General features: G+C 38.1%; 2 protein-coding genes across 2 annotated transcripts in view; one reads left to right on the forward strand and one right to left on the reverse strand.

Moving 5' to 3' along the window:
* LOC137241500 (serine-rich adhesin for platelets) overlaps positions 1 to 14,796 on the forward strand; it is a 759,406-nt gene that overhangs the window by 252,983 nt on the left and 491,627 nt on the right. The gene's annotated exons all lie outside the window — the stretch shown is intronic.
* The window catches only part of LOC137239647 (uncharacterized), a 244,279-nt gene that overhangs the window by 43,203 nt on the left and 186,280 nt on the right, over positions 1 to 14,796 (reverse strand). The window contains exon 11 of the mRNA XM_067765190.1: positions 3,214 to 3,333. Within this exon, the coding sequence (XP_067621291.1) occupies positions 3,214 to 3,333 (120 nt within the window). The remainder of the gene's footprint in view (positions 1 to 3,213; positions 3,334 to 14,796) is intronic.

A 14,796-nucleotide genomic window follows, 5' to 3' on the forward strand; every position in this document is an offset into this window, starting at 1 on the left:
GGAGAGAGTCACACCAGCGGCGTAGGTTTTTTAATAACAAGTACAATAGCGAAAAGTATTATTGAATGGGTGCCGATAAGCCCCAGAATTATTATACTTAAACTCCGCACTAGAGCAAGGAAACTAGTCATCATCAATGTTTATGGACCAACAGAAAGCCAAAATGACGAAATCAAAAACGAATTTTTCGATACGCTCAACAGCTGCGTAAATTCACACGTTAATCAAGGGGACATATGTGTTATTCTGGGCGACTTTAATGCTAAAGTTGGATCTGACAATGATGGTCTAGATATATACATGGGTAAACACAGCCCTGGTACCCGGAATGACAATGGTAGTAGGCTTATAGAATTTTGTTGTGAAAACGGTCTGGTGATCGGTGGAAGCTTATTCCCACATAAATTAGTCCACAAAACAACATGGACGTCTCCGGATCAACGCACTAATAACCAAGTTGATCACGTACTAATAAACAGCAGATGGAGGTCATCCTTGCTAGATGTGCGCGTTAAAAGAGGAGCAGATATTGGTAGCGATCACTACCTTGTAGCTGGTAGTTTCAGATTTAAGGTAGCCGCAGTACAGAAAAACCTTCAAAAAATTAGCAAGAAAATTGATATTGAGAAACTAAAGCATGAAGAATATCAAAATGCCTTTAATGCAGCAGTACGCGAACGTGTTGAACAGGTAAACATGAGTGATAGTACAGGTGACAGGCTAGACTCCGTTAATAATATCTACCAAGAACTTGGTAGCAGTATCCTTGGACACAAAAACAAAGCAAAGAAAGTATGGCTAACAAATAATACGTGGACACTTATTGAACAGCGGCGGAAAATTAAAGAATCGCTTCTCAGACGGACGAACAACAATGCCACGGAGGAAGCAAGGCAGTTATCCGCAAGGTATAAAGAAAAATGCAAGCAAATTAAGAAGTCTGCTAGAAAAGACAAGAGGGAATGGGCTGACACATTAGCAAGTCGAGCTGAAACGGCAGCCAGATTAAATAATATGAGGGAACTCTATGAGATGAGTAGGGAACTCACCGGAAAATACAGGAGTGGTCAAAAACCAGTAAAAGACTTAAACGGAAATCTTATTACTGAAAGCGAACAACAAATGAGTGTATGGGTGGAACACTTCAAGAAAGTATTAAATAATCCTGTAGGTGAAGCGACCTTAAATTCCAACACTATTGCTGCAAACTACAACAGCCAACCCCACTTCAATGGGGTAAACAGCGCGCCCCCTACGAAAAATGAAATAATTTCAGCAATCAAGTCCTTAAAAAAGGGCAAGGCCCCAGGAACTGATGACATATATGCTGAATACCTCATAGCAGATCCAGATACCGCAGCTGAAACCTTACTTCCAATCTTCCGTCAGGTATGGGAAGAAGAATCCTACCCTCGTCAGTGGAATGAAGGCATACTTGTAAAAGTCGCAAAAAAGGGAGATACCTCTGATTGTAACAACTACAGAGGTATCACCTTACTCTCGATTCCTAGCAAAGTGTTCTCCACGATCTTACTGTCCCGAATTCAAGAGGCGGTGTATGGAACTCTAAGAGAAAATCAGTTTGGCTTTAGACAAAACCGATCCTGTGTTGATCTAATAAATACCGTCCGAATCATTGTTGAACAATGCTGTGAATACAGAACATCAGCTTATTTACTTTTTATCGACTTTAAAAAGGCTTTTGATAGTCTCGACAGGAAATATATTTGGGAAATACTATGAAAACGAGGGATGCCCAATAAAATAATCAACATTATAAAGGCAATGTATGCCGAATTTAAGTGCCGGGTTAGTCACGATGGGCGCCTCTCAGAACCCTTCGAAATTAAAAGCGGGGTGCGACAGGGATGCATACTCTCGCCGCTCTTGTTTATCTTGGCATTAGACGAGATTATGAGGAACGCAGAAAATGGTGGACACGGTGTACAGTGGACGCCTTTCACTCAGCTAGGAGATTTAGAATATGCAGACGATGTCTGTCTGCTAAGCCACAGAAGTACTGACCTTCAACACAATTTAGAAGCTGTCAACACACATGCAAAGGAGGCCGGACTAAGCATCAATACAGCGAAAACCAAAGTCATAAGATGCGGCTATAGTATTTCATCAAGGCCATTGACGCTTACGGTTGACGAAAATGAAATCGAAGGTGTAGAGTCCGTTGTTTATCTTGGTAGTATTGTCTCAAATAAGAGCGGTACAGATGAGGACGTTCAGTCTCGCATAACCAAAGCAAGAATGGTTTTTGGGCAACTGGCAAACGTGTGGAGGTCTAGCCAAATATCTTTAAAAACGAAGCTTCGACTGTTTAATTCGAATGTTAAATCAGTACTGTTTTATGCTTGCGAGACGTGGAAAAGCTCAACTTCAATTCAGAAACGTCTACAAGTTTTTATTAATAAATGTCTGCGCCGAATCCTGAAAATTCGATGGCCGGAAAGAATTTCAAATGACGACTTATGGTCTAGAACAAATCAACCTAAGGCTACCACAGAAATAACCAAGCGTAAATGGTCGTGGATTGGTCACACTCTCAGAAGACCTCCAGTAAATATAGCCAGACAAGCATTGCGATGGAATCCACAAGGAAGCCGACGACCTGGTGCACCTGCGAAAACTTGGCGCAGAACTGTGGATAAAGAACTCGAAGACGCAGGATATACGTGGAATGACATCACAAGAACTGCACCTAACAGAATAAGATTTAAGTCGGTGGTCGAGGCCCTATGCTCCAATAGGAGTTGAGGAGGATGATGATGATGATCGCTCTCCCCATTTAGGAGCACAGAGGACTGATATCTCCATAATCTAATCTTTCTCTGGACATCGGTTACGTGTTAGAAGTTTTCGTTTTCACAGAAGTTTGCATCGAGCTTAAAATTTTCTGTCCATAGCCGGATTTTTTTTTTTTTTAATTTGCAAGCGTTATTTCTGCAGGATAGCGGCTCCTAGCTCCTCTCAATCACAAATTTCTGCCTCCGCTTTTTTCTGCCACATACATTCACAGGAAGCCCTTGTTGCTTTCGCGATTAAGATGGACCTGTAGACAATGTTCTTTCCGACAGAAATTGACTACTTGCTGAAATAACCCACACTGCGTCTACGTAACATATTGCGGGTATTGAAATCAATAGGACGTGCCGAAAATGAGGGGCCTTGTTTTACATATTAACATTAAGAAAACCCACTTACCGTAATCCCTGATCGGTATAAGCATCGCCACCGCCACCATAACCACCTCCTCCACCTTTACCACGACGCATTGTTGAGCGGTTGGTTTTGCGCACTGTGCGCAAGTCGGTTTCCCAAAATCTGGAATGTATAAGAAAAATTTTCATTATGGAAAAAAAAACAAAGTAAAATTTTAAAGACAAAATAAAGTTAAACCAAATATTGTATAAAGAGGAAAGAACAGAAAAGCAAAAGCACTGAAAAATGCTCAATTGACGAAAAAAACTATCTATAAATTGATCCCTTTTCATGGTGCCGTAATCAAATACTTTAGCAAAGTTACATAGCAAAACTTTTCCATGTACATATCTGCACGTCAATATACATTCTTCATTACATTATTCTATCCTTGCTTAAATACTTTAAAGACTTTGCGCTTTTATAATGCGTTTTTGCACAGCCAACTTTTCGAACATGAAGTCAGCCCTTTTTATACTCAGCGTGTTTTGCACACAGAGTATATTCACTTTGATTAGATAACGGTTGGTTGTACAGGTATAAAGGAATCGAGATAGATATAGGCTTCCCTATATCAAAATCATCAGTATCGAAAAACAATTTGATTGACATGTCCCCCAATCTGTCCGTTAACATGATAACTTGAGTAAATACTGAGATATCTTCACCAAATTTTGTGCACGAGCTTATCTGGACCCAGAATAGATGGGTATTGAAAACGAGCGAAATCGGATGATAACCAGGCCCACTTTTTATATATATAACATTTTGGAAAACACAAAAAACCTCATTATTTAGTAAATAATACACCTAGAATGTTGAAATTTGATATGTGCACTGATATTGAGACTCTTGATAAAAATATGAAAAAAATTTTTTAAATGGGCGTGGCACTTGTGTTAAAATCTATTTTACAAATATTATTAATCATAACCACCGTGGTGTGATGGTAGCGTGCTCCGCCTACCACACCATATGCCCTGGGTTCAAACCCCGGGCAAAGCAACATCAAAATTTTAGAAATAAGATTTTTCAATTAGAAGAAAATTTTTCTAAGCGGAGTCGCCCCTCGGCAGTGTTTGGCAAGCGCTCCGGGTGTATTTTTGCCATGAAAAGCTCTCAGTGAAAATTCATCTGCCTTGCAGATGCCGTTCGGAGTCGGCATAAAACATGTAGGTCCCGTCCGGCCAATTTGTAGGGAAAATCAAGAGGAGCACGACGCAAATTGGAAGAGACGCTCGGCCTTAGATCTCTTCGGAGGTTATCGCGCCTTATAATTATTTTATTTTTTATTAATCATAAATCGAAAAACGTTAAACCAATCGTAACAAAATTCGGCAGGGGACTTGCCTTTACTATGAGGAATGCTTTGAAGAAAAATTAACTAAATCGGTTAAGGACCACACCCAATTCTATATAAAAGAGTTTTAAAAGGGTCGTGAACGAATAAAATAAGCTATATCTATGCAAAAGAAGCTTTATATCAATGGTATTTCATTTCCCAAGTGGAATTATAACAGTAAATATCAAATTTTTTTCTATGTTTCGGGAAACATAACTCGAAGAAAAATTAACGGATCGTAATAAAATTGTGTTCACGCATTTTCCTTATAGCAGAAAATATTTCTAGTAAAAATGGATGGGATCGGTTAAAGACCACGGCAACGTAGATATAAAACAAGTTTAACAGGGTCGTAGACTAGAATAATAAGCTATGACTTAGCAAAAAATAGTTTTGAATCAATGATATTTCCCTTACCAAGTTTTATTGTAAGAGGAAATGGGGAGACATTTTTTCTTTTTAACGGGCGGTGCCACGTGTTATGTAGAAAAGTAATTTATCTGAAATGAAATGTGCAACTGAAGCTCGGGCTGAGTATATAATGTTCGGTTACACCCGAACTTAGACACCTTTGCTTGTTTTTTTTTTTGTTTGTAAGAAAATACAGACGTTGGCTTCCACAAACGCACATTTAACTCCCTTACACTAATTCAAAAAAAAAAAAAAACCTATTACAGTGCGCCACATGTCTGTGAAATATGTAGCATAAATCTAAATTGTTCTTGACTCAATGAGCTTGACCAAATTTCAACTTATGTTACTAAGAATTTGTGCGGATGTGAAATAGAAAATCTAATTTGCGGTTATGGCGAGTTAAGGACAAAACAATTTTGCGTGACCTTTTATAATTTTTTATTTGGGATAACGGTAATATATTCTAGTCGAATAAAACCGGTTTGTTAGTATGTTTACTATATTATAACAAATGTTTGGTTTGTATGATAATTTAATATTCGTTTGAAGAAGATTGGGTAATGTGACTGGAAATTCGCGATAAAAATTTTGCCGCGCAATAGAGCACAACATTTTTTTGTTTGTAATGAACCAATTCGCTTTTTCTGATGGAAAGGGTTTCTTAAAGAGTGAGAAAGATGTTGTTGTTGTTGTAGCGATAAGTAATGTTATTGATGTTTATGGTGCTTTGCCGGATCCATATCCGGTATGTTCCTGCAACAAGCATAAGTTACTAGTCCGACCATCTCGAGAACGATTTAGTATGACCACATGGAACCTTCTAGGCCATCCCAACCTCCCATTCCCTAGATCCATGAGAAACTTGGGGTCGCCACAACCTCGACTTCTAAAGAAACAGAATTCGCCGCAGGTAGGTGAGGTTGACAGTCAGGTTCGAGAAGCTATGAATTACGCTGGCAACTTCTTAGATCAAGTTGGGCATTTAGTCACCGCTTACGACAGACATATCTGTCTTGGGTATATTCTAAGCCTCCTAACCCGCTGGAAGGTTCTTCTGAAGAGAAAATGATCTCTCAGTTTAATGAAAAAAAAAATATTGTTATTATTTTGAGGGGAAAAAATTTGCATTCACGAAATCACACCGAAATGTATACAGAAAAAAGAGCAGTGGCAATTCTTATCAAATTTTGTCAATTAAGTTACTCTGTTTTTATTTTCGATATTTGAAAAATAAAAAAAATTGTGATCCATTTTGTAATTTGAAACTGTGCAACAGTCTAAAAAACGTTTTCAAAAAATTCTAAAATTCTAAAATATTTTTCGAAAATTTCTAATATTTTATTTAGAGTTTTCTAAATTTTTTGAACATGCACTTTTGTAGCTTAATCAATTTTACTTTAACGACCCTCAAGTTCAGGATATTCTGTCAAAAAAAATAAAATTGCGTGCCCTTGGTATAAAGCATCCTTTGGAAAAAAAATGTCCAAAAACAATGCGAAATTTGCGACAACTACAAATTGTGCGTTATTGAACTAAAATCTATTGAGCTACAAAACTGCATTTTCAAACAAGCTAAAATAAGAAAACTGAAACAAAATTTTTAATTTTCATACAATTTTTTTCAAGTTTTGCTCTTTTTCCGAACTTTAGAGAGCACTGAGAACTTTATTTCAGTTTTTTCTGAAGTTGTCGAAATTTAGTAATAATTTTTACTGATATATAAAAAAAACTTCAAACATTCGCCCAGCAAAACATGTGTTTAACTTATTATTCTACTCCAAGCAACCTCTCTTGATTGAGGATTTTAAACAATCATTGCATTGATGAGATCAGACGTATATTGCGAGATGTTTCCTAATCTCAATTTAGCGAGCTATATTCTCATGACAGAGATCCATGGCCCTTATTAGTCATCAAATTTTCTAGAGCGTCCGTGCAACCCAGCACTCATTTAGTCAAGCAATAATGCCAGTGAAATAGTTAAGGAACTAGGCAATTTATTGCTGCTGAGTTCCAAGTTTCATTTCCCAGTAAAAGATAGAGTTTAACACCAATTTCCTCAAGATGCATGCGAAGTTCTGACTTAAGTTGGTTTGAAGAATTTCAGGTGAGATGCCTAAACTGTAAAATCCTGCGGCGGTATGAAAGCCTTTGCCCCAGCTTTGAAAAAAATCTGCCTCGATTCTGAATTTTCATGCTAATTATGGAACTCAATTTCAATTTGCCAACTAAAAGGAGCTCAAAGAATTTTAAAAGGTATCGATTTATTATTGCAGCGTTGCCAGTTTGTTTTCGGGCTATAATCGATTTTTTATTAGATAATTATCGAGTTGTTATAGATTTGTTATCAAAGAGTTACCGATTTGTCATCAAAGTGTTATTGGAAAATATCGACTTCTTGTCAAAAAGTTATTGATTTGTTATTGAATAACTATCTATTTGCTCTCAGAGTATAACCAATTTGTCATCAGCGCATTATCGATTTGTTATTAAAATATTATCGATATCTACTCTAACTTTTTTATTTGTTATCGAAACGTCATAGCAAATTTGTCGAGTAACTATCAGAAAATTATAGTCTTTTTATCCAAAAGTCATCGCAAATTTGTCGATTTACTATCGAAAAGTTATCATATTTTTATCGATATATTGTCAATAAGCTATTGATTTCTTATCGAAAAATTATCTATTTTTATCGAAAGGTTATAGTTTTCTTTTCAAAAGCATATGGATTTAATATGAAAATACTATACATTTTTTATCGCAATTTTACCAATTTTTTATCGACATATTTTCTATTTGTTATCGGCGACTGCTCGCTTTGTATCAGAGATGTGGGTAGTGCATTAATGCACCGGCCTTCACTCACATTCGAGTGGTAATGCAAAATAATCAGCCTCACTCAGCTATAGTGGTAGTAAAGTTGAAAAATTGCCACTAAAATTTAAAAGCTGGTAGTGAAAATATTTCAAGCGTCAGCTTAGAGCCCAAACATTTTTTCTTCACTCATTTAAATAACGGAAAGAAAACTTCCAATAGTGATATTTTTTGTGTGTTTTTCTTTTTCACTCAGCTTGAAGTAGTGAAAGAATAAATGACTGATATAAAATTTTTTTTGCACTAAAATTTTTCCAATATAATGAAAGTGTTGTACAATCAAAATTAAGCGCTATTCCCCCAAATATTTTTGTTATCAAATATACACCAATATAAAATACTTCAATATAAAATCGATAATCCATCAACAATAAGGCGATAAGAAACCAAGGAAAACCCGATGACTCAGAGATATTAAATAGATAACTCGTTCTATTGCTATCGATAAGTTGCCGACAAAGTCTACTCTAGATATCCGAAATTATTGTTCTGAAATTATGTTCCTGGTCAAGATGCCTCTGTTGTGCTTTTGCTTCTATCCTGGGCGAGCTCTAGTTAATTAAAGGCCAGATTATGTATGGCGCTGTGATACTTTGCTGCCTTTGGCATTCATGAGTACATAATACCAAAACTTTCACAAAGGCAATCTGGTTAACTGTCATATACTAAGGTGAATAAATACTCTTATATCATAGGAATTCGAATTTAAACGAGTAAACACCACTTCTTGCCTTGTACATAACATGGCCCTTCTTCGACCACAGAATCAGAGCAGAAGACTATGATTTCTAATTTGCAATGTTGAGTAAACTATAAATATAATTTGCACAAAACAGGATATTGAAAAGGCTGCGCTTTACCATTTGGGCAAACTGGCACTTGCTCACTAATAAGCAAAATTGTCTCCGCCTTAAAATACACCCTGTAACTAGTACAACCACACTCTTTCAGAAAACTAAAGTGAGTCAATTATGAAGTACTGCAGAAAAGGCGAAAGTTTGCAACTTTACCGCGGACTATTCTGTAGATGGCATCTGCTTAATCAGATGAGTTTTTACTGAAAACAGTCGATAGGCTTAATCCGAAATGACTATGCCCAACCACATCGCCCAGGTCTCTTCTTATAACTTCCTATTCAATACGTCTAATATTTATCGAGAGTTAGTTCAAATTTTTTTCGCCAAAAATTATTTCTTCTTTGACCTGCTCATATTAGCTTAGCTTGTATATTTGTATGTATTTCACTCTCTTTTGTTAACTCCAAATAACAAAAAAATGTTACGCATACGCACCGGTACCCTTATTTTCTGGTGGTAGATATACATATGTGAGGGTATAATTGGTTGGTTTTTGAAATGGCCCATTTCACAATCATATTATCATTGTTATTGATTTGTAATAATATTGTACTTAATTACTTTTTTAAAATAAAAAATATCAACATAAATTTCATTGAACATTTAATTCAATAACTACTGGCTTACATCACAAAAATTCACCAAAGGCAGCTTATTAAAATGAGAATCATTTAAGTTTGAGATATAACGAAATTAAATTTATCCATTACAATCAATAGCACACAGAGGGGATGTACGTCCTTAATCCTCAAAGTGCTGTGAACTTTATACGCCCACACTCAAAGCAATGTGCGAACGTGCCTAAGTTACAAACAAAGCGAATATGAGTTATTGAACTTGAAAAGTTTCTAAAAAAGATAAACGAAATGAGCAAAGAAAAAGAGGCGTTGCGGGTGTGTCAACGAATTTGGCGACATTCACTAAAATTGAAAATGCGAGACATTTTGGAAATAGCTCGAGCGCCTGTACTGCCTAGCAAAGCAGAAAGAAGTAGAAACAGTTGAACAAAGTGGAAATTGTAAAAATGTATTGTTTATTACGATTTGATTCACAAAAGCTTTCAATTTGTTATGAAATCAATAAACTATAGATTCTGGTTAATATTAACTTTTTATGTCCACAAATATATTTTGTTCATGGCCTTCGCAATCCAGAAATGTACGTTCTTTTGAAGGAGGCATTCCAAATCAAATTATTGACTGAAACTGAATTAACCTTTTTTTAAAGTTTAACTTGTTACAAGATTGAATAAAAAGCTTATTCCACACTAATCGACGCGACATATAGCGGCAGCGGTGCTTTCTTTTTTTTTTTTGCCTATTTGATCAACTTGCCGCTCATGGTCGCGCCGCGTAGTGCTGCTGCCTCTATATGTGAATTTCTCCATAAAATATTCAAATACATCCGCCGGTGGCGCCCACCGTGGTGTGATGGTAGCGTGCTCCACCTACCACACCGAATGCTCTGGGTTCACAACCCGGGCAAAGCAACATCAAAATTTTAGAAATAAGGTTTTTCAATTAGAAGAAAATTTTTCTAAGCGGGGTCGCCCCTCAGCAGTGTTTGGCAAGCACTCCGAGTGTATTTCTGCCATGAAAAGCTCTCAGTGAAAACTCATCTGCCTCGCAGATGCCGTTCGGAGTCGGCATAAAATAAGTAGGTCCCGTCCGTCCAATTTGTAAGAAAAATTAAAAAGGAGCACGACGCAAATTGGAAGAGAAGCTCGGCCTAAAATCTCTTCGGAGGTTATCGCGCCTTACATTTATTTTTATTTATTTTTTATATGCGCCGGTGCGTATACGTAACATTTTTCATTTACCCTTCATGTAGCCCGGTTTATTAGCATAAAACTGCTTATAAAACTAGGATGATGTTATGGATGGTTGGCACAAGTGTAAATGCCGATGCCTTTATCCACTCAGCCAAATGAATGCCCCTGGCGGCACTGCTAAAAGTCCAATATTGCTAAGCTACTGAGAGCGCGCCTATAAATATTCCAAACAATTAGGATTAAAATCATATAAATTTAGTATGTACCTAATGGTATATAAAGGAATAGCAACAAAAAGGCAATACTTAGAGACCAATTGCAAAGCGAGCGGTGAGTCATTCGTATCGCTGAATCTGCGTTTACACTAGCATAAAATATGGATGTTGGAGATTTTGATTTCAGTACTCAGCTCCCGAGCAGCTAGCTGATGAAGATGTGCAATTCAGAAACAAGTCATAGTAAGCGTCGGCGTTTGTAAACTTGATAATTTGTCTGTCAATAACTTTAAAAGTATTATTTCTACGTGGGTGCAGCTTACGCTTTTATTTAAAGAATGTTTCAATACTCGTTCAAACTACAGGTAAATGTGAGATCAATTTAACCTTGCCACTTTAGGTAAGGTAGTAGCTGCCTGGTAAGGGAAGCTCACTTCGATACCATGAAGATCCGTTGTGATACCACACAAAATAAATCCTCTGGATATCCAAGTGAGTCGCGACAAAACTCGATTATTCCACCTCATCATCCTGCATACAGCTGCAGCAGAATGGGATTTCCAGTATATTGAGACGTAACGCATGGACTCGCATTGGACAGTACCCTGTCGAAACCCCAATGCACATTGATAGATAAGCCTTAGTAAATCCAACAGTTTTTCAGACTTTCTGCCATCTATTTCCGAACAGAAGGATATTGCTAACCTGCAGTATGTGGTGTCCCCTCAATGCTTGCTGAGCTGACTCAAGGCCCATTTATACAGAAGTAGACCACATGTGGCCAGCAGAATCTCAAAAATCCTACAGCCATTTTCAAAAGGTTCAATTGTTGGGCTTAGATATCCGCTTGACAGTTGCCCGGATATCACTATAGCCTGGGACCCAGATAATTTTAATCTTAAAATAGTTCGATGCAATCGCAAGCGAGGTCAGGCACTCCTAAACCACCCTCGATCGCACTATAATTGAACCCAAGGCCTTGATAGCCGTTTGGTTATCAGAGCAGATGTTAAATTCCCTAACCGTTGTAGCAACGGATAGGATTTCATCCACCGCATCCTTAATCCCAGCAACTTCCGCTTGAAAGACGCTGCAGTGATCAGCCGACTTAAATTTGCGATTTGCATTTAGCTCTTGACAGAAGACCTACCATCAAACTTTCCGGCTAGCCTTAACTCATCCGTGAACAAGTTAACTGGTCCCCTGTCACAGAAGAGTGCCCTTCCTCTTTCCTCTCTCGCGAGAATGGCTGTGATGAAAGTTGTCTAGGTAGCAGTTACCGGCACACAATAGTACGTCCTGTGAAGAATAAAGTGAAACCCGGTAAGTAGCCTTCTGCCTGAAATCAGATAGCCCATAGCTCATATCACGATACCTGACCAACAACCGGGCCGCGGCTGCCTTTCCCGCAATATCTACTGGATGTATGTATGTTTAGCTTGACATTCAATCCCAAGATTAGTGTTGGTCAAAGAGCACCGCTGATACCAACGAGTGCCTTCCATTGTACTGATCCTAATATTTTGGTTGTGCTCGCCTTGTCCCGTGTTCTCCACCAGATCCCACTTCAGAGAGCAGAATCGGTTTGACTACCGTGTCATAAAGGCAGTGTACTACCTTTGGCGAGAGCACCCAACTCTTACTGATAGAGCCCCCTGCGGCAGTACAAGGCAATATGACAGTTTCTTATCCAAAACAATCCCCAAATATTACTAAGTACCAACCATGCGCCTCCTGTTGAGGAAATTTTGAAAGCGGACATCTTATATCTCCTGTTAAAAAGAACCAGTTATGTTTTTCACGGGTTGACCGCCAGTCCATATAATTCAGCCCACCTATCCACAGTAGCCCTGCATAATAGCGCGCAACGTACCCAGAAATTTGGCCCTTGCTAAGATAGCCAAGTCATCTGCGTAGGATGACAGCCTTGGCTTCCACAAACCGCTCCTTGACTATCACAACTCAGAGCAGAGGAAATAGAACACCACCCTGTGGCGTGCCTCTGCACACCTTCGTCGCGATTATGGCCCCTCCCGCTGCCCCAGCTCTGCTGCAGAGAAGTTCGTTAATGAATTGAACCACAACTCCTTGACTCCTAAGCCAACCAGTGCCCTTTCGATGGCAACAGATAAAACATTGCCAAACCCCCCTCGATGTCTAGGAAGGCAAGGATATTTAGAAAGCTACTCCAAACCTCAGGGGTGTGTTGTTCAGGAAATTTTTATTTTCTTATATTTTATTTCTTCCACAAATTTGCTTTAAAAAGTCGCTTAAAATTGGAATGCCTCGAATCGATGAACAAATATGTAGCTGCTGGATTTCTTGTCGCCATCCAGCTTCCTGAGTGGTCAGCACCGCTCTCGCCTCCCGCAATATGACAGGTGTAGTAAATGTACATTCATCGCTTCATTAAGCAATAAAATTGAAATATGACCCTTACTGCATTGCGATGGGAAATTATTGAATTAAAAAAATCTAATTGAAAAACTGTGTATAAAATAATGTTTTTCGCAATAAAGTGTTTTTCTTATTGTTCTGGAAACTCAATATTTACCAGGAGTTTGGTATTTTTTGAGAAAAGAAAATCCTCCACGACTCCATTATGTGACGTTTTAAATGGGATGTGGTTGACGGGAAAACCTATATAATGTAGAGATACCTAAGCGATAAAAAGCAACGTAAAAGGCAAGGCGATGAAGTTGCGTAGGTAAGGTTCAAGTGGCTGTCAGAGAGCACACAAAGGCCAGTGACATAAAGCCCGTTGCGATACCACGAAAAAAGACACCATTACCTCTCCTCTTGAGGACCTTTTACCAAGTCCTTGATGTAATGCTTCACAATCTGGATTATGCAGAAACGAGCTCCCAGCGCTACCTTGCGCCACATAGCGCCTAGCAGTTAAAGGTTAATCACTTATTTCTCCTCTTCGCCGTCCTAACAACTGCTGCGGGAAACACGGTAAGGTGCTCCCAAACCTTCTCCATGCTTGCCTATAAGACCGTGCCAAGTTAGTACTCCTACAAATGTATTTTAACTCTACTTAGGGTGTAAACGTGACGATATCTCGCTTTGATCAGATTTCCTTCGACATCCGACACGCCGGTGTTTGATGACATCTGCCGTCGGCTTAACGGTGGATGTGCTCCTTTAGCATTAGCTTGCTTGAGCATATTTAACCGTTCTGGGTCAGGAAGAATCTGCCTGGTTGTAATCCACCCCTCGAATTCTTCTGCAATGCGTTAATGTAAATGTTCAACAAAACAATGAACAGGTAAGAAAGTCTAAGTTTGGGTGAAACCGAAGATTACATACCCAGCTGTGCACTTGAAATGCTGTTGTTGTCTGCTTGGTGTGGTTAAAAGTGTTATAACGCTGCGCAATAAAATATATATGGTTCTATTTTGAGCTCATTTGCGTTCAAAAGAAGCAAAAGGATACTAATGAACTTGAGCGGGTAAAAATGCAGCTATGAAAAAAATATTTATGCCAAATTGCGTTCGGATTGGGATATTTTTGTTCGACTTATAGAATTAAGAGTATTTTGGAAAGAGTAAAAAAAGGGGCGGATCACGCCCATTTTCATAATTTGTTTAAAATTTGTACTTAGCTCAAGCATAATATACTGAAGCTAACTACCATAGAACTATTGCAAACTTTGTTAAGACTAGAATTTTAGGAAAAGTGGGCGTGGTCTTTAACCGGTTTTTACTATCTTCGCTCAGTCTATATAATTTGCCAAGGAGAGTGTCTCTGTCAAATTTCAATGTAATATCTTTAACGGCTTGTGATTTACGGCTTATTAAACATCCAAATTTTCTTCTTCTATATGTGGGTAGTGTTACGCCTATATTACAAATTTTTTTGAAATTAATGTTTTGCGTCATAAAACCAATCCACCTACCAAATTTCATAAGCCTAGTTGTATTAGCTTTTGAATTAACTCATTTGTTCTATTTTTCTAAATTTTCGATATCGAAATAGTGGGCGTGGTTATTGTCTGATTTCGCTCATTTTCAATAGCAATCTATTCTTGGTCCTAATAAGCCCGTATACCGAATTTGGTGAATGATATCTCAATGTTTGCTCAAGTTATCGTGTGGACGGACGGAG

This window comes from Eurosta solidaginis, chromosome 2 (assembly GCF_040869045.1).
Source record: "Eurosta solidaginis isolate ZX-2024a chromosome 2, ASM4086904v1, whole genome shotgun sequence".
NCBI lineage: Eukaryota > Metazoa > Arthropoda > Insecta > Diptera > Tephritidae > Eurosta > Eurosta solidaginis.